The sequence below is a fragment of the Triplophysa dalaica genome, chromosome 3, assembly GCF_015846415.1.
Source record: "Triplophysa dalaica isolate WHDGS20190420 chromosome 3, ASM1584641v1, whole genome shotgun sequence".
NCBI lineage: Eukaryota > Metazoa > Chordata > Actinopteri > Cypriniformes > Nemacheilidae > Triplophysa > Triplophysa dalaica.
This window is the reverse complement of record NC_079544.1, coordinates 5532928-5552578: the sequence shown is the minus strand read 5'-3', so window position 1 is coordinate 5552578 and position 19651 is coordinate 5532928. Positions and strand designations below refer to the sequence as shown.

The 19651-nt window shown below is 37.0% G+C and overlaps 1 protein-coding gene across 2 annotated transcripts; it reads left to right on the top strand.

Annotated features, from left to right (window-relative positions):
* Positions 1-1445: 1445 nt before the first annotated feature.
* kif2c (kinesin family member 2C) lies at positions 1446-14705 on the top strand. Of its 2 annotated transcripts, XR_008906323.1 has the most exons (22): positions 1446-1638; positions 1928-2022; positions 2131-2241; positions 3091-3148; positions 3653-3784; positions 3869-3973; positions 6084-6181; positions 6296-6391; positions 6469-6523; positions 6604-6766; positions 7420-7510; positions 7588-7651; positions 7728-7819; positions 8048-8190; positions 8284-8488; positions 8614-8724; positions 8850-8917; positions 9130-9223; positions 9895-9969; positions 12380-12473; positions 13355-13482; positions 13637-14704. XR_008906323.1 is itself a non-coding variant. In XM_056744525.1 (21 exons), exons 1-21 carry the CDS (start codon positions 1578-1580, stop codon positions 13423-13425), a joined length of 2082 nt encoding a protein of 693 aa, XP_056600503.1. In that variant the 5' UTR covers positions 1446-1577; the 3' UTR covers positions 13426-14705. The 2 variants fall into 2 exon arrangements, 1 of the variants encoding a protein (XP_056600503.1); XM_056744525.1 differs by having other exon boundaries at positions 13355-14705.
* Positions 14706-19651: the final 4946 nt, after the last annotated feature.

Here is a 19651-nt window from a genome sequence, read left to right as displayed (position 1 = left end):
TTTATGTAAAGCACTTTGAATTGCCCTTGTGTATGAAATGTGATAAATAAACTTGCCTTGCCTTGCCTAATTAATTGTTAATTAGCGATCATCGTGACGATCATCGTGACGGTGTGGACAGGCCTTAGTTCCATAGGTACATTTTTAAGTTTACTCTTTAAAAATGTATTTTTTTTATCAATATTTTACACAATTATCTGTCATTTTCTGGCAAGCAGTGCCGGTGATTGAAAATGCAAAACTTTTTGCCTACAAAAAAAGGTGCTGCTTGAAAATACAGAACATATAATTATCAAGCACAGGTAACAGGAAAACACCATTTTTTAAAGCTCAGCCATCGAAGCTAAAAGTGGAGTATCAAAAGCATTATCAAAAGACGAAAAGTGAAATGGCATGATAGTATATAGTGTTTATTAATTTGTGAGATTTTCATTTATGCGGTTAAACCCTTCTGTCACAGAGTGTGTTTGTTCATGCAGACTTTTAACTTCTATATGAGTCAGAAACCTCAACAGTCAAATAACAGAAACAGATCATACTTACACCTCGGTTTAGGTCTAAGATGAAAAAACTAACAATCAAAAAGTACTCACTGAGTCTGCGACCCAACAACCTCCGACATGACAGTGACACGTTTTCCAGTCACACCTCTCACCTGTAGGCGGTGAAATAAATAAACACATTTTCATTGTGGTGTTTCTTAAATCCCAATAAATACAACTAACAAAAAGGAACATTCACCTCATTAATAAAAAGCTTAATTTGAATTTAGCTTAATTGCACATTTCTTTTCAGCTTGAGTACAGCAAACCGAGATAAATCTCAATTATAATTGCACACAGCTCTACAATCTGCAATGTGTTGCATGGCAACAGAACTTTTAATAGCATAACTTCTGTGAGGAAAAAATAATAAAGATATATAACAGTTAAAGATAAAGTACTAAACGTGCGTGCGTGCGTGCGCGCGCGCTCTATAACGGAGTCTACAATCAGTGTCACGATGAGGGTTTCAAAGACTACACATGTCACTGTTACGAATATTACGTAATCATCACATTTAATCTGTTGTTTGTCATTGCTATTACATATTTCACAGCATTTCTGTATTTATTTGAAGCTTTTAACACATTAGTAGGTTATATTGTATTAATTCAATGGTGGGTTTAAATAAACATTTACGGTTTTTAATATTTAATGAACATAATTTGACCCACATAAGACTGGTTTATAACCCGCGTTTTCTGTCAATTATTTCTGTCACGTTTACCAGGACATCGAGTTTGTTCTAGGCTATTTCGGTTCAACGTGGTGGAACAGCTTGTGACCACGCACGGCTCTGATTGATGAACAGAAATGTCAATCATTTTCGCACGAGACAGCACGAAAGTCCGATTGGACTAGACGAAGCACCTCCTCCTCAAACAACCCGATAACTTCCGCTGACGATTTTTGAAAGTAAGGCGGTTGATTTTATTGCGATTTACTGCCTACAGAGGCGAAGTTTGAAGGTGTAAAAAGCACTACTTTTCATTTCGAAGTTTTAAAGACGTTGATCAAAAGCTACAACAACTTAAGATGGATCCTGTATTGTCGAAACTGCTCGTTGGGCTTGCTGTCAATATAAGTCGTAGTGATGGTAAGATGCTTGTTTGCTAAGAAGCTAATCTTTTGCTTTTGGCTGATAGCAGATCAAAGTTAACCTGTGTCGTCTGCTAGTGTGTTATAATTGCAATTGGTCTCAATTATGCGATTCTACTCGGTGAAGTTGCACAAAAAGCAAAATAAAGAGAATAGCATAAACCTGTTTTAGTCATTTCTTTGAAATAAGTTAGAGCATAACTAGCCTATGTCAACTCTTTGACACGAGTTGTTTATGAGCTCATTCAAGTAAGATTTGTGTTAATGTCATTTCTCTGTCAAAACAGGGAGAATACACAGTGCAACCGTGAAAAATACCAGTGTCACTAAATCCTCAGTGAGTGTGGAATGGGCTGAGAATGGATTGACCAAAGGAAAAGAGGTTTGTTATAGATTTATGTTGGTTTACACAACAGTATTATGTTTTTTGTATTATATGCTCCCAGATGTTGTCATTGTCATCAAGGTTAATGAGTCAATCGTCCCCTAGGTTGACCTGGATGAACTTCAACAACTCAATTCCGACCTTATGCAACACCTCCAGCCATGCCGTCAAGAAGTGCCTGTCCCTGTAACGTTACCTGTGGCAAAAGTGGCAAAAGTCAGTTCTTTGTTTTTTAAATATGATCTCAAGAATTGACTGCACTGTCAGTTTGCAAGTGAGAAAATGTGATTGGTTTGTTTACACCGTGTAGCAAGACTCTACAATGATATTTCTGTATTAACGCTACCATAAGTGTGACTCCAAGAAAGTGTTTGGAGACACTGGAAATATAGATTCTAGATTCCTCACTATGGCGCTGCAGTCATGATGTACGTAAGAAGCTCAATCTGGGTTCTCCAGGTGAGAGATTTTCTTGGGTAAACAAAGTTTGTAGAAAAAAACTTTTCCTTTGGTCACAAGTTAAACATCTTCCTTAAAGGGGTCATATGCGCGAATATGTGTTTTTCTGTGACTTTGGCGTGTTTCAAGTTGCCCATGCATGTATTAGACATGTAAAAATGCAAAAATTTAAATGTCTGAACAAAAGAAGCACTGCCTGAAACGCCTTGTGTAACCATACCCTTCGTGGTATGATTTGACCAAGACTGCCGTAAGGTAACGATAATATTTGTTTTAGCCATGTCACATGACCCTTTAAAATCTGATGGAACAATGGGTGAATAACAAAATGCTGGTTGTGTTGTCACTGTCAACTTGCTCCTTAGATCTAATTGGTTGATTGGAGAGTTGTTGCAGCATCAACAATGATGTTGACCCAAGAATACCGCTTGCTTGGCAAAATCAGGATAGCCGTATAAGACGAGTAACATTACAATACTGTTTTCACAGATATGCATTTATTCCTTCTAAAATCACTCATTTGTTCAGTCTTTCTTTGTAACTAAGATGCATGCACTAAAGTCTGACGTGATCTTTCCAACCACATACAAATATTTATATTTTCAGAATACCAGAGCATCTGAACTTCCTCTGAGGTCAACAAGATTACCGGCACCACCAGAAGGTACGTTAAGTACTACATTTTTCCCTGTACCAATGAACTCCCGGTAGGAACATCTCAAATTCCTAGTTGACTTTACACAGTAACCTTATGATGTATTTCCCATTTGAAGCTACATCTCAGGACTGTGCATCTGAACAGCCAGGTTTACATTAAGTGCATGTTTTCATCATGTCCTGAACCAATCACTCTCACAAATGATTGAAATAGTTATGATTGGTATCATCGGGGTTAGTGGGGGTGTTTCTTTCCACTTCCACATGTTTCTCTATTGTGCATCTTATCCTCTTCCAGCAATCTGTCCAGAAGTGTCTCTTATTCTAAAAGCTTGTAAATTGTGCATAAATAATTACCATGAGATTTATTGGCCATAATAGCTTTGTAAAATCTACTTGGTAGTTGTATAGATATAAATCCTAAATCAATCACATTGCTTAAAATTATCTAACAACACCGCATAATTCATAAAGAATCATAATGTTATAATCTTGTCATAATCTTCCCTAGCTTCCAGAAGGATGACCACACGTCAGACATGCTTGTTCCGTCATCCTGCCCCTCCCTCTGCGGTATCTGTCACAACTGCAGAGGACAGCCTGTCTCAAGATCTTTCCTCATCTACAATCCCTAAACCTTCTGGTGTGCCTTTACATTTGCATGATGTTCAGAGGTGTAATCAGGTGGTGGTGCATTGCTGTAAAACTGATGTTGATGGATTTTCAGGTTACCAGAGGCGACTTGTTTCAAAGCCAGCATCTCCTCTATTACCAACCGCTGAGGCTATATGTGAGAGTGAGGCTTCCAAATGTGCTCCCATGGGTCCACCAAGTATGTACTCTTCTGGGTTTGTCAGACATTATGGATGTCATTTTTTTTTTATATCATTGAATATATAACTGGTGAAACTTGGACCAGTGAATTATGCTCACAAATGTAAGCAAAGGCTGGATTATCAGAACCAGTGCTGGTCTTATAATGTAGCCGGGGAAACTCCAAAAGTGTCAGGCCAGTTTTTGTGGTGTGTTCCAATCTGTTGGACCTTGTTGGCAGCAGCTTGGCCAATTCAGCATGTTGAATTTGCATCTGGGCGCGTCAGTTAAAGGGATATATTTCTATTAGGGCTGCCAAACGATTAATCACATCCAGAATAAAAGTTTGTGTTTACATAATATATTTCTGAACTGTGCATTAAAGGGGTCATATAACGGCTTAAACGAATATTATCGTTTATATGCAATGTGTATACACATTTTAAGGTTCAAAAGGCTGTATTTTCCACATACCGTGCATGTTTGTATCTCCTCTTTGCGCCGACATTTTTTTTTCAAAGCTCATCGCTCTGAAAAGTGAGGTGTGCTATGATTGGCCTGTTAACCAGTGCGTAGTGATTGGTCGAATACTGAAAGCGTGTGGTGGAAATGTAATGCCTCTTACCATATTTTGAACATGTCTTCCAAAGCAATTGTGCTGAGAGGTACTCCCATCTGACTTGCATATAGATTTTTGCGATCTTTATCAAATCATATCACAAACTGACGTAGATTTGTGGGGTTGTGGTTACACGAGACATTTTCAGGCAGGTCTTGGTGAGCATTTGCTATTCGATGGAATGCATCTTTTGTTTTTCCGAGACTTTCATTTTTGCCATTTTAAAAGGTCTAATACATGCATGGGTAATTTATAACTGTGAAAAATTCGTATTACGCCATATGAACCCTTTTTTGACCCGAGTAATGTAAGGATTAAAACTAAATTGTTAGTCATAGATGTTAAAGTAATTGTCCAATTCGATGGTGTGTTAACACTGCGCAGTTTTAAGTGTTAAAGTAATTTTGAACTTGCCAACATCATTCACATAATGCTAGACGACCGACGGTACAAACTACTTCCGCATCTGTCTACGACAGTGTCACACTATTGATACGGCAAGCCGTAACAAAGGGTAATGCGGATATGACGCCATTAACAAGTGACTAAACGGTCCCGGTCCGCTGTTTAGAATGCCGATTTTCTCAGGATTCAAAAGCATTTGGAAACATTTGAGATATTGTAATTACTCTGCTGAAAAAAATATATAACATTATATAACATATAACATATATAGCAAAATTCTAACAAACTGTACCTTTAAGAAAAATGTAAAAAATAAACGTTTATATATAATTTAAATGAACTAAATATAATTGAATACAAAGTATTTCTTAAATATATATGTTTATAAACGTTTTAAACACCAACATATATTATGTAAGCACAAACTTTTATTCTGGATTCAATTAATCCTTCGACAGTTACAATTAAAATCAGACATATGATATTTTTATAATGTAGAGTATACTTATGGAAGTTTCTTTATATTGCTCTAGTTAAAAGTGTAATATTCTCTTGTTGGACTGTGTACACGACTATTGATTATCATTACAGACAGGTGTTTTCCACATTTAAGAAAAATGACATTTCATTAATGTCTAATTATGTATGATGAATAAGAACTTTCAAAGAAATTATGGCTTGCTTTTTTTTTTTTTTTTCAAAGACTTTTTTATATTGTTTTTAGGATAATGAGAATTACAAGGTCTTGTTTACATTTTTTTTTTTTTATATTGTAAAGGTTTTAAATGAATGCTTTTAAACATGTCAGAGCTTGTTTTTAATGTCTACAGTGGAAATTTGTTGATTCAAGTATTTTTCTAAATATCTTGTTTGAATCTTATAATCTAAGATTTCATGAGGATCACACTATCCAAATGTTCATGTATCAGGGTTTTGAATGGATAACAATTCCTTTTCCTATCGGTTCCATATTACAGAGGTATTTGAAAAGGTGGTGAATCCCTCCCTTGTAATTTCCTGAATTCGTAACTACACAATTTGAGCATGTTATCTTGCGATCTCTGATTTGAGAGATTGTCATTTTTTTATCTTTGAAATCATTTAGGCCATCGCATGTCTCAGGTCTCGGAGATGAACAGTGGCAAGGTGACAAACAAACGGTTGTCTGTAGCAAGAATCCCTGAAACACAGAAAAGAGGAAAGGTACGGATTCATCCAGATATCCTGTCATAAATGCACATTCACCTAATGTCACATTTTGTTTTCACGAAAAGATTGATCAAATTTAGTTTTCTGTGTCAACTATCTTTATGCTAGTTTGGAGATGCATGTCGACCTAACAAACAGTTTCACCAGATGATAGAGGAATACAGAGAGACCCTGGAGAAAGTGCCCATGTCTTTGTCTGATATGGTGAGTAAATGCACATGTATTTCTGAAAACTCTTAGAAACCTACAATAACCATTCTAATCCAACATGCATCTGTTAGGTGAAACCTCAAAGAATATGTGTCTGCGTTCGCAAACGGCCACTGAATAAAAAAGGTAGGCTCTTGAGTTGTTTCTTGTTTGAATTGAACGGTTTCCTTGTGCTTCTTATTTCACTGAGTGTTTGTTGTGTTCAGAGCTGGCCAAGAAAGAGATTGATGTGGTGACAATCCCTGGTAATGGAGCCCTGCTGTTACATGAACCTAAGCAGAAAGTGGACCTGACCAAATACCTGGAGAATCAGACGTTTCATTTTGATTACTCGTTCGACGACGATGTCTCTAATGACCTTGTTTACAGGTAGATTCATTCAAGACAACCCTTGTTTAAAGGGGTCATAAGGTGGAAAACGTGTTTTTCTGTGTCTTTGGTGTGTTATTAGTTGCCCGTGCATGTAAAAGACGCGCAAAATTGTCAGAACAAAAGATTCACTCTATCTAAAAGCGAATGCTCACACAGACCTGCCTGAAATGCCTCGTGTAACCACACCCCCACAAATCTACGTCAGTTGTATGACTTGACTAAGACCGCCCAAATGTATACGCAAGTAAGGTGGGTGTACCTGTCAGTACAATTACTTTGTAACCTGATGTTCCAAATATGGTAAAAGGAGTTACATTTCTGTCACACGCTTGCATTATTCGACCTATCACTACGCACTGGTTAGCTGGCCAATCTTAGCAAACCTCGCTTTTCAGAGCGATGAGACTTGAAAAAAAAATGTGTTTCAGAGAGGCGGGGCAAAAAGGAGATACAAACATGCATGGTATGTGGAAAATACAGCGTTTTTAACCTTAAATCGTGTTATACATTGCATTACATCTAAAACAAACGATAATATTTGTGTTGGCTATCATATGACCACTTTAAAATCATTGTTAAAAAAATTCATGTGTAATGTTTATCCAATTCACTCTTTTATTTAATTAGATATTTATCAATTGGATTTTTAGGTTCACTGCTAAACCTCTGCTTAAGACCATATTTGAAGGGGGTATGGCGACTTGCTTTGCATACGGTCAGACAGGTAGTGGAAAAACCCATGTAAGTGATTTTCATTTACTTTAAATTTTTTCTCAAACATTCAGAGGTTTTTCACACAATATACATTCAATTCACAGACAATGGGTGGAGACTTCTCTGGCAAAACTCAAAATAGCTCTAAAGGGATCTACGCCCTGGCAGGTGAATGTGACTATCAAACGTACTTGTATGTAGTGTTCTGTTTATTCGCTCATGTATAAATCTGTCTGCCTCACAGCGCAGGATGTATTTACCCTCCTGAGGCAAAAGCGGTATGCCGATATGGACCTTTGCCCATACGTGACGTTTTTTGAGATCTACAATGGCAAGGTTTGCACGTAGTGTTATCGAAATGCGACATGATGTCTTTCAAACAGCTGTCTGTCAGCTTTTGTTTGTTTAAGAGCAAAAACTTTTTAACGGTTAATAAACTCTATGCTCAATTGAACAAATGTGATGTTATGATTTGATTTTCTGCTGATCTGGTTTCAGATAGTGGTTGTGTGCGTCAAGTACTTGCTCGGGCATGATGCTAAACTGTTTCTGCCCACTGTGCAGGTGTTCGATTTGCTGAATAAGAAGGCAATGCTACGCGTTTTGGAGGATGACAAGCAGCAGGTCAATGTCGTCGGCCTGCAAGAAGTGCCGGTGTCATCCGTTGATAATGTCATTAAGCTGATCGAGCGGGGAAGTGCATGCAGGTATGAAAAGAATGTACTTCTACTTTAGTCATGTTATGGGCTGTTAATCATTAGAAATGATGTCAACACTGTTTGTATCGAACTTTTTTCCAGAACGTCTGGCCAGACGTTTGCCAACTTGAGCTCGTCGCGGTCACATGCGGTGTTGCAGGTAATCCTGAGGAGGCGGAATTTCCTTCACGGGAAGTTTTCTCTGGTGGATCTTGCAGGAAACGAGCGTGGTACTGATGTCACCAGTAATGATCGTAACACTATAGTGGAGACTGCGGAGATCAACCGCAGCCTGCTGGCTTTGAAGGTGCTGTCCTTTCCTTTACTGCCATTGCAGACAAGCAGATATCTTATGTGTCTCTAAATACAAATAACTGGAATAAAACGAAATCATTTATGATTATGTATTGTGTGTCTCTCCAAACTCCTCAGGAATGTATCCGGTCTCTGGGTCACAACAATGAACACATCCCATTCAGGATGAGTAAACTCACACAGGTGCTTAGAGATTCCTTCATTGGGGAAAACTCCAGGACCTGTATGGTAAGAGTGACATTAGATTGTGATAATGTGTATTTGTGATTTTGTTCACTCTTTATTAAACGATTGACTAGATACCATCATATACTGTGACAGTCATTTTGTTTGTGCGTTTTTGCCTGTTTTAGATTGCAATGATCTCACCGGGCATGAACTCCTGTGACTACACTCTGAACACACTACGCTATGCAAACAGGTGCAGTTATTTTCTTTATATCCTTGGCGTAAACGAAAAAGATTTTTACTTAATTTTGGTATTTTACTATTTTGGAGTTCAATCAAACGGCTGATGCAAAAGGAACAAAAACAAACGGATCCATTTGCTTCCTTCAAGATTTGCATTTGGTTGACTGAGGCCCTCTGGTGGTTTGTTTGGGTGTTACAGTCAGATTTGTTTGCCGTTTACAGGGTGAAAGAATTGAATGGAGTGTCTAAAGGAGTTTCAGCTGCGAATGGTACAAATCTTGAATTTTCTGTAGAGGAGGGAAACTATTCAGAGGAGGTGAGTGAATAATGCATATGCTATTTGTTTCAAGCTATGGTCATATTCTGAAATAGTCCTAGACTAAATTAAATGTTAGAGCTATCTAAACTGAAAACATTTGCCAGTGACATATATCCTAAAATACATCAGTGCCATTGTTTTGCATTTTTTTGTAAGGCAGGGATGTTTGTTAAATCTACTTAAATATCCTGGTTTAAGATGATCCCTGTCCGGAAAACCGCCAGTCCCAATATATATTCTTTTTTTTATAAGGAAGTTAGAGCGCTTTTTACCATCCACTCTATGCCGATCCATGTTAGCCGGTACGTAAATAGTTTAATTTCAAGAATTTCTTTAGAATGTAAACACAAACGCGTTACACACTGCCTTGGTAACACAAGAGACTGCGCTATAAAGCCTCTGCACGCATTCATTAGCACTTTTTATCACGTTTAGACAACAGTTAGCCGAGAACAGTTTGTGATCGTGCCGTATTGAACCAGGCTCACGTGAAAACATAACTGTAACCGTTTCAAACTGCGTAGAGCGGTTCGGCGAGATGGTGGAAAGCGGTCTTAGTGTCTGTCATTTAATAAGCCTGATCATGTTTGTTTGGGATGAGTCCATTTCAAAAATGTTAGATTGAGATATAAGTACTTTTGAAAAAAAGTGTACATAATATGTTTCAGGAGTCTGTTCTTCCAACACTCGAGGCCATGTCTCAAGTGTCTGAGATGGAAGAGAAGTTTTATGAAGAACTCAAGGTCTGTAGCTTTACATCTATCATGTACTCACCAGGGGCCTGATGTATAAAAGAGTCGTATGCACAAAATGGGCATAGAAATTTGCCAATGCTGTTTTCCATGCACGTGTCGGGATTTATAAAAAAATCTTTGTGTAAATATGTGTAAACCGTAACAGGGATCCTATTCCTTTTATTGGGCAATTCTCCCGGAAAAGCATGCCCAAGGCGAAAGAAATAGCCCGTTCATGCGCAAACTGACGAGCGATAGGAAGACCCACTTATCAAGATTGGCTGCTGTATGTCAAGATTGGCTGCGCTGTGGGCCTGCAGCTACAGTTTGTTACTCTTGCGATAGTGAGAGTGTTTTTGTTTGTTCACGACAATTTGGTGATGAATGTTATATGAACTGGTGATATAACGCTGGATTTGGAGATCCTTTGAAACTGATAGCGCTAAAAGATGCCGGACATGAATTGCACGCCGTAAGTCAAATTAAGTCATGTGTCTATTTTTTTTTTTGGCAGTCTGCGTGTACGTGCATAATGTAAAAAAACATGAAGGGATTATTGCGACGTAATGTGCACTCATCTTTTTCTGGAAATAATCGTCCAGCTGTATCTCTCTTTTGTGAATGGGGTATATGCATGACATTACGCAGAAGTTAAACAAAAATGATATACATTTCTTTAGACCTATTTAAAGTGGATGTGCTTGATCACTTTTCATGTGGCATGCTATGTTTTAATGACATAAGTGCATGTTTTAGGTTCAGAATGTCACAGGTTATGAAAAAATATCAATATTTATTGTGAACAATGATGCACTGCTGGACTTGGTGGTCGAACGTTCCATTGTCAGGTTTGAAAAGGTCTAATGATAATAGCTTTCTGTACAACCGCAGCTGCACAGGGGTTGATATTATGTGAAGGCATTTCCACAGCATTATGAAAAATACCACTGAGTTGTGTTATATGTATCCTTCAAATACAAAGGAAATGGTGAGAGTTGAACGTTTCCTTTTTAAAATTCACTGTCATTGATGTGCCGAGTCAGACAATTGTCGGTTAAATCGCAATAAATATATCCGTTTCCACTAAAAATAGATAAAAGATGTTAACCTTATCAGCAAAACTAGATACATTTAGTTTGATTAGTATTTTTATTGGTATTTGTTTTAAAAAAATTAATTAATATTTGCTGGGTTGTACGTTTACTATTTTGCACATAGCACTGGTGCTACAGAGGTTTAAAGTTTTGTAGCACAGGCCGAACCGTTATAGCAGAAGTATAAAACGTCTTATGTTATCATTAAAAAAAATATGCAAGTGCAGTATATCACGTGAATAGATGGGTAACAGACAAATTACACTAAATGTTATATGGGCTTCAGATGAATAAATGAGGGCCATTGATTTTTTTTTAATCTTTCGAAGCTCTTTTCTATGGTATATTTGTCCACATAAATTACTGTAGTATTTACTATAGTAAACAACTGTAAAATTCACACAAACACAGCTATGTCTAATGCACCTGACAAACTGTTTCGCAGGCTACACTATTCAATTTATTGAGGGTATGTATGTGACATCCATTCCTCGCCAAAAGTAAACGCACTCCTTTGAGTGCCATAACACTGAGCAAAATGACTGCTTACAATATCAGGAAACGCTATTCCGCGCAACACATCAGTGTCCAAGCCTTTGTAAGTCGTAAGGATCACTGTCGAGTCCAACTGCTTTAAATTTCAGCAAATAATTGCGTGTTTTAGTCCCGGTTTCTTTGTTTCTCCTATTGAAAGCAGCCATTTTTCTGCGTGTTTTACCCCTCAAGGGAACGTGTTCTGTCACTCAAGGGGGCTTGTTCACCTGTGAAAGTGATATCAATGCATACCCACTATTCTAGCACAGACTTTTTTTTTTGTAACAGGTACTGCATATTTTGCACCGTTCATGGCCAGTGGAAAAGAATGACATCTCCATTCTAAAATAAGTCTTATGGATTTTAAAACCTGATGATACTGGATGATTTTCAGTATTATGTAATATGTATGGCACAAATGGTATTTATAGGCTAAGCTTGTATAGTAAAACTAGGTGTTGTGAACTCAACTGCTGCTTTTGGGGAGAACACGGGAATTATAAAGGGATACTTGTGGAGGTTCTGGCGCAAGCATGGTTTTATAAATCTGAAAAACTTTTTGCGTTCGCAAAACCTAGCTTTTGTGCATACGTACATTTCTATACATGAGGCCGTGGTTTGTGTGGGGACTTTGTTTTAAACCTTGCCATTATTCAATTTTTTCAAAACTGTCCTTATATGTCAATCCTTGAATGCATTGCTTAAGATGAAATTTCCTTTTAACTACTGCTTAAAGGCCTTGGTTTATTTTCTTAGTCATTATTAGATATTCATCAGTTTATTTTTTCCAGGGTTGCAATGAGATTGTCCAGTCCATGCAATATCCTTCATTTGATATTGTAAAAAGTCTTCCAGAAATTGATTCGTTCATGGGGAAACTGCAAGGTATTTCATTTTAATCCATACATACTGACATGTGGTGTTTTAAGCTTGTGCATGAACTCTCATACAGTATTTCATATTTAATGTCATCTAACTTTTTAGAAGCTGCTGCTGATAGGGTAGGCTGGGTCCTGTAGGGTGTGGTATACCAAGTGTCCACAATGTGGAATGAACTTCTTCGAGATGGCCTTTTTAGGGCATATAAAGCTTGTTAATCAACGTGTTCAATGCAGTGTTTTTTGTTTTTCTTGTTTGATTAGGAAATATAACTACGGTAGGTCGGTCTTGTGGTGTAAAAAACTGCAATATCATTACTTCGTTCAGGAAAGGCCCATGGTTCTTTCGATTTCTCCATATATCGAACAAAACAAGTAGCTGTACATAATACAATAATCAAATTATCAAAACAATAATAGCAGTGGAGTATTATCCTCCCAAGATGGCGGCGCCACCGCAACATAGGGCATGACAACAGCTTCATAGGTGATGCATAAATTGAAGCACATGATGGTTAGTTTGAAATTTTAACTTGTTGTAAGGTCATTTTACTTCGGTTATGACAATACATACACTCATAAAGGATTTGTTCGAAGCAAAAATTGTTACGTTGAACCAATGTAAGGTTTGCATTCAAAGGCTGTATATGTACTGTATGATGCATTGATCTTTTGAAGACTGCCTCTGTGACATATGTTTCCATCAAATATATGATCTTGGGAGAGTGCAGTCTCTTACATGAGAATCCTCGCTCTCCCATACAACCCTGAGTTTACATACCAATTGAGTTGACTGAGCGTCAAAAACTATGTAGTTTGAAAGGGCCTTGAGAACAGCTTGCTGTTTTTTGCTAAGCATTGAAATCGTTTTTCTTTTCCTTTTTGTAGAATCTTACCAGGCTTTGAGATCAGCCGTTGAAGCAGAACAGAGGATCAGGATGTCGCCCAAACTAGTCTGAGATTTGGCTGAGGACAAAACACTCAAACTAAAAAAACTAATAATGCTATTTCAATAAGTAATTTCTATCTTACCAGATCCATGTATACTCATTTATATGTGTGTGTGTTTGTTTGTAAGTTTTGTAGTGTTATGTTTCTTTGTTTACTAAATAAAGGTTCTCTCTTATTGGATGTTACGGTTTAAGTGTTATGTGTGTTCTTGTCCACTAGATGGGGAAGTCGGTTTGATCTCTCCTTAAGGAGAAATGAGAGGAGCAGGTGTGGAGTATTACCTGTGATAATCTCTAAATTAAGAAGCGGTGCTTCAAGATGCGTGGAGAAGAGATTTTGACCATTGGAGCCGTGTTTTCGTAGTCTCTCCAGTCCATTAGTCCCTTTCTTTATATATTTTCTGTGTTGTTCCTTTTGATTTAATGTTTATTTGTTAAAACGTATGTGCACGTGTGGCATCTCCTAGGATCTTGTAAATCATATAATTAATTGTATCAGTTTTCTTGATGAATCACTTGTACCATATTCCATCCACACTGATATATATTTTTTCAGTATGTGTCTCTTGAATTTCATATCTCTATGAACTCTGTTTTTTGTTGCTGATGCCACATGACCTCAAACTCTCACTATTTGCTATCCCAAATCACTGTACACACTTGCCCTGTAAACACAAGCTGACACGTGACCAATCAAAGGTCTAATAAACAGATTACATTAAACAGTGTTCTCCAATGATGAAAAAATAGGTTGTAAATCAGTGGCCCCACATCTCCATAAACTCTCTGGGTAGTATATGTCTAAATAATTTCCTTTTTTAATATTCTTGCCTGTTGTAACATTCATGTTATTAGGGAATTGCAGATTTACTTTCCTTCTAGGAAAACCTTCTTAAGACCTTCAGAGTTAAGTTGTTTATTATACTTAAGTAGAGTAGACTTTATGCTTCTTTGTGGTTCTGTTTTTCTCTTGCTAATAACTAGCCTGTATTACCTGCTCGAGACCTGCCCCTTTCAGTTCAGTTATCCTCCAACACAAGGAAGAACCAAAACCTACAGGAACATTTGAAGGGAATTTTTGCTTTGCAAATGTGTTTCATGTGAGCAGAATCTTGTATCTGTTGGCTCCGAGTCTATTTGATTCTCCACTCTGAATTCCAGCTGTCCACGTGAATATTTTCTCAGTGTGGTGAAAATTGGCAGTTCCCATCACCTCTACAGACAAACCACCCAGCTATCAGAGGAGCATGCGGAACAACCTCTGTATTTTTTGCTTGTACCATCCATGTCAGTCCACCGCTAATGCAGAGCAGAGGTGGTTCTTCTTTTCTGAAATCACTAAAACATTCTTAAAAGAAAAAATGTTTTACTTTCAAACATAATAAATGAAAATACCCTGAAAAGTTTTTCTGTGTGTTTTTTTTTAGTTCTATTTGCTATTTTGATTTATTCTGATATTTAAGGCAGCAATTATTTTTGAGTAATTTACAAATTGTTAAATGCTATTATTTGTACGTCACGAATGCTAAATAAAAATATAAAATTAAGGGTTAGGTTCCATAATGAGATAACTTTTTAACAGTTTTCAAAAATCAAATATTTTTATTGTGCATTCCAATTAATATCAATCAAACTACAGTCAGTAAGGTTTTATTTAAAACTTAATAACTCAAAAACACATCTAACGCATTAAAAAAACACGATAACATAATAAAAACATGATTTTTAAAACCGGAGTTTGGAACCAAACCCCTCAATTAATGTAATGTGCTGTTCTGCGCATGCGTGATAACATAATCGCGTCCAGCTGCCTGTTTGTGCGGTATAAAAATGGACAAGTGCTCAGGAGGCAAATTCAAAATCTATTTCACGATACATCTCTCGAAGTTCATATAAGGTATTTTCTACGATGCTTCAACCTTTTAAAAACCTATCATTGGTTATGAATAACAAATATAATTGGACAATGTAAGCTAATATATTTGAAGAGTCGGAAAGAGACGCAAATGAACGTGGTAATACCGCTGAATTGTCCTTCCCTGTCAGATTTCCCTACCAAAGTTCAAAACTTTATATAATCTAAACCAAGTCGACAAAATAAACAGGTATGATGATGATTTTACAATGGCAAATATCCTGTCAGATAGTCCTACCATCTTAAAATAAGCACATAAAAAAGTTTACAGCGTAAATACCCAGATTATCCTACAGTGTATAGTAAACAGGTATGATACATGTACAATTGTCCCACCTGTTATAAATAAATATGTAGAAGGAGTAAACTATCCCTATCAGATTGTCGTAGCTGTATAAAATTAACAAGTGGGTATTAACATGACGTAATATTGATGTGCGCAATGGCAACTGATGTGCGCAAAAAAATATGGCTTAGATTTTAGGGTTCTCTCTGTCTCCATGGCTTTCCTCTTAGTTTCCCTACAGAAAGTCTTAATTCATAGGGAATATGTTATGTCAACAAGTCAAGTTGCCTGTATGGTGTATTTAACACTGGCATAAAGCCGTATAAAGCAGATTAAAGGGATGGTTTGCCGAGAAGGCCCTCTGGTGGTTCGTTTGGGTGATGCAGTCAGATTTGTGTAGTGTTGACAGGTGAAAGAATTGAATGGAGTGTGTAAAAGGGAGCTTCAGTGGGGAATGGTACAACAAACTTTCTGCAGGTGGGTGAATGATAGGATATGCAGTTGCTTCCAAACTATAGTCGTCTTTTATTATTGAACAGAGATGGCTATGGAGTCCATCTCAGCTAACGAATATGAATGTAAATTGTTTCTTTTTATGTATTAGTGTATTGTATGTGTATGTGAAGCACCACGATTGCCCCAAGGGGATTAAAAAAGCTCTAAACCACAACTAAAAGAGCTGAATAATGTTCCCCATGGACGATTTCAAAGCAACAACATATACAAACATGCGCATGGGTGCTTTTGTGGCCCAAACGTAATTTACGGTACGCATTCGCCAAGAATGGAGTCCCTGTAGATTATTTCTAAAAACAAGCAAAAGAAATAGCAAGTAAATGACAGTAGTTAGCAAGTTAAAAGTATGTCCAGCCAGTAGTATTATTTTGGGTTACCAGTAGAAGATCCGTTACTTGGCTACACGACCCCTTCAACAAATTAACAATAAAACATAACAAATTATTTATTTATGACAATTATTATACAATCAAATGTTAATATAAATTAATAACAATGTAAATGAATTAAAATATAAATAGTCATATTATTAACCAGAGTGCAGACCGGAAGTTAACGTTGGGTCAGGAACAGTCGATCGAGGTTAATCTCGCACTTGGATCCTGCTTCTTTAGGTTTGGACAGTACGTTACGAATGCTATTCCAATAATATTTTTTTTCCACCTGTCCGCTCCACTTTGATCGTGTAAATCACATTTTAAATAACTTCCTATAGCTTTCAAAGCCATCTTGATGAATCTCTTGTATACCTTCATTGCTGCAAGTTCAGATCATAAGCAGTTTCGAATCTCTCGAATCTCACATTTCACATCTTCACTTTTGAACTGTTTTCAATGTTGCTGATGCCACACAGTAAGAGCTCTACCTCATACCAAACCCCCCTTCCCATCACCCCACCCATGCCCTAACAGCCTTGACCTCCAAACCTTTACTATATACAAGCCACAATCACTGTATACACTTGCCCTGCAAGCACAAGCTGACACATGACAAATCAAAGATCTAATAAACAGCTCACACTGAACAGTGAATGAAAATAAACCAAAACGGTCTGCGAGTGGGTGGCCCTGCATCTCCATGTGAGGCCTAGAAGCTCAACTGCTTCCTCTAACCTCTCTGGGTGGCATTTCCCGTCCCCCCACTCCCCCCCCCCCAAAACCCACCCGTTTTGAAAAAGCCGATAGCCATGTTCATGTATTCACCGAAACCAATGAAACATCATGGCAGTAAAGATTTAAATTATTAAACATAATGCTTTAACACAAAAATAATCATTATAAACATAATTGGTTTCTCTACCTTGCACAAAGCATCATTTTCATTTAGGGACGAACTATTATGTATTTATTTGCTTTTTCTGCTGAAATTCTCCTTAATGCAGGTTAACGCAACACATCCTGAGTTGTGTTGCGAGTAAAATTTAAACTCTGAAAACACATGTGGATGTTCGACTAGATGTCATCAAATAAAAAACAATGACAGAATATTCATGTATAATAAAAAATAAAATTGAGTGTCCAAGACAGATGTTTTTCATTCTTCGTAACATTTTAAAAGGCTGTTTAAACACACAAAGATATTTACATTGAGTTTGATTTTATGTGAAGAAACACATCTACCAGTACCAACAGGTTAAAAGATTATTTCATAGCCGCGGGAACGTATTTTGAGCAGGGAGTGCTGTGTTTTTTTTTTGCCAGGGCAGAAGTTATGACTGTGCCATGGGCGAGCCGCTTAGTTTAATGTTAATAAATTACGGAGGGAAAAATAAGTTGCTGCCTAGTGTAAAGTTCAGTGTGAATAAAGTGCCACTGTGATTATAGGATACAGCATGAAAATAAACACATAAAGATACATATAGCCAAAGCACAAACTAACTTAGCTGAACGGCGGCAGCTCAACCACCCAAACATTGACGTATGATAAAGGTTGTGACACTTGAAAGGGGGGGCGTCATGAGACACTTGTGTTGTTATTGTAACAGAAACGTTATTAAAAACAAAAAACGTAATGTTTTTCATGTTTTCAATGGATATTAGTGAATAGACACATTAAGAAAACGTATAATATTTATTTTTGATAATACTTTCTCGTTTACGGAGTGTCTATAGACCAAATAATACGGAGTACAAATAGACCAAATAACAATAAAAACATTTTTACACAAACCGAAAAATAGCTGTATTTTCTTTGGATTGGGTAGAATTAGTTAGATTTATCGAAATAGTACAGATAACGTTACTATTTGCACAGTATTGTTGCGCATTAAGTATTATGCAATGTGTAAATCATTACGTTTATTAAAATGATTGCAACTTGTTGACATATTAAAGCCCTACACCCCAACCTTACTATAAACCTAAGCTTTATTAATTTATATAAATATATAAAGTCTTAAATCAATTTTATTGAAAACAAATGCCTTTATGATATGTAATGTGATAGAAAAAGGTAAAAGAGTGTATTCAGCAGGAGTTGAATTTGAACCTGGGTGGTGCTATAGAGACTAGGTGCCACTAGAATTGTTGTTTGTAATGGTGTGGTTTTATACTTTCTATATTCCAAACATATATTGGTGGGCTGACCTAGTGCAAATAGTATCTGCATTTATTTATTAATTTTTGACACTGTTTCCATTTTTTTTAACGACGTCTGGCACTTCCCGCGGCTATGGATTACTTTACATTTTTCTAGTTAAAAATCTAATATTCTCTTGTCACATGTACACAACTTTTTCCATTCTCATCACAAATACAGGTTTTCCACATTAAAATTTTTTAATGTATCACTTTTTATTAAAATATAATTCATTAATTATGTATGATTAATTAAAACTTGCTTAGGCATCATGTTTTTGCTTTTTTTAGCAACTCTTTGTAGTTTTTCGACCTTAAATCGATTGCAGTTTCGCAAAATATGCCTTTATCGTATTGCCTGAAAAATCACCCCATTTGAGCGTGAGAAATTTGTCGATGCATGGGAGTTTTTGTGAAGTTGACGTGTTTCCATTGGGCATATTTTCAATGCGCAATTTGAAGGGAAATGGAACACAGTTTGGGGTTTCCAAACGACGTTTCTGCATTCGCCGGTTCCATCAGCTTAGGAAATAAATTCATGTGTATTGCACTGCCCACGGGAAGCTTATACAGCAACATTATTTACAATTTTAGAATAGCCACAGTGGACCTGCTATAGACCTGCCCCTTTCAATTCAGTTATCCGCCAAGTCAAGGAAGCCTACAGGAACTTTTGAAGGGAATTTTTGATTAGCAAATGTGTCTCATGTGAGCAGAATCTTGTATCTGTTGGCTCCAAGACTGTTTGAGTCTCCTCTCTGAATTCCAGCTGTCCGCAGGAATATTTTCTCAGTGTGAAGAAAATTGGCAGTGGCCGTTGCTCAGTTCCCATCACCTCTACAGACTAAATAAACAGACAAACCACCCAGCAAGCCTATCAGAGGAGCATGCGGAACAACCTCAGTTTTTTTATTTTCCTTGTAACCTCTGTCTTTCTTCTAT

Coding starts and splice junctions, on each gene's coding strand:
- kif2c (XM_056744525.1), top strand. CDS start 1,578: ATGGATCCTGTATTGTCGAAACTGCTCGTTGGGCTTGCTGTCAATATA. Junction 8,191..8,283: donor GAGCGGGGAAGTGCATGCAG/GTATGAAAAGAA, acceptor ACTTTTTTCCAG/AACGTCTGGCCAGACGTTTG. Junction 8,725..8,849: donor AAAACTCCAGGACCTGTATG/GTAAGAGTGACA, acceptor TGCCTGTTTTAG/ATTGCAATGATCTCACCGGG.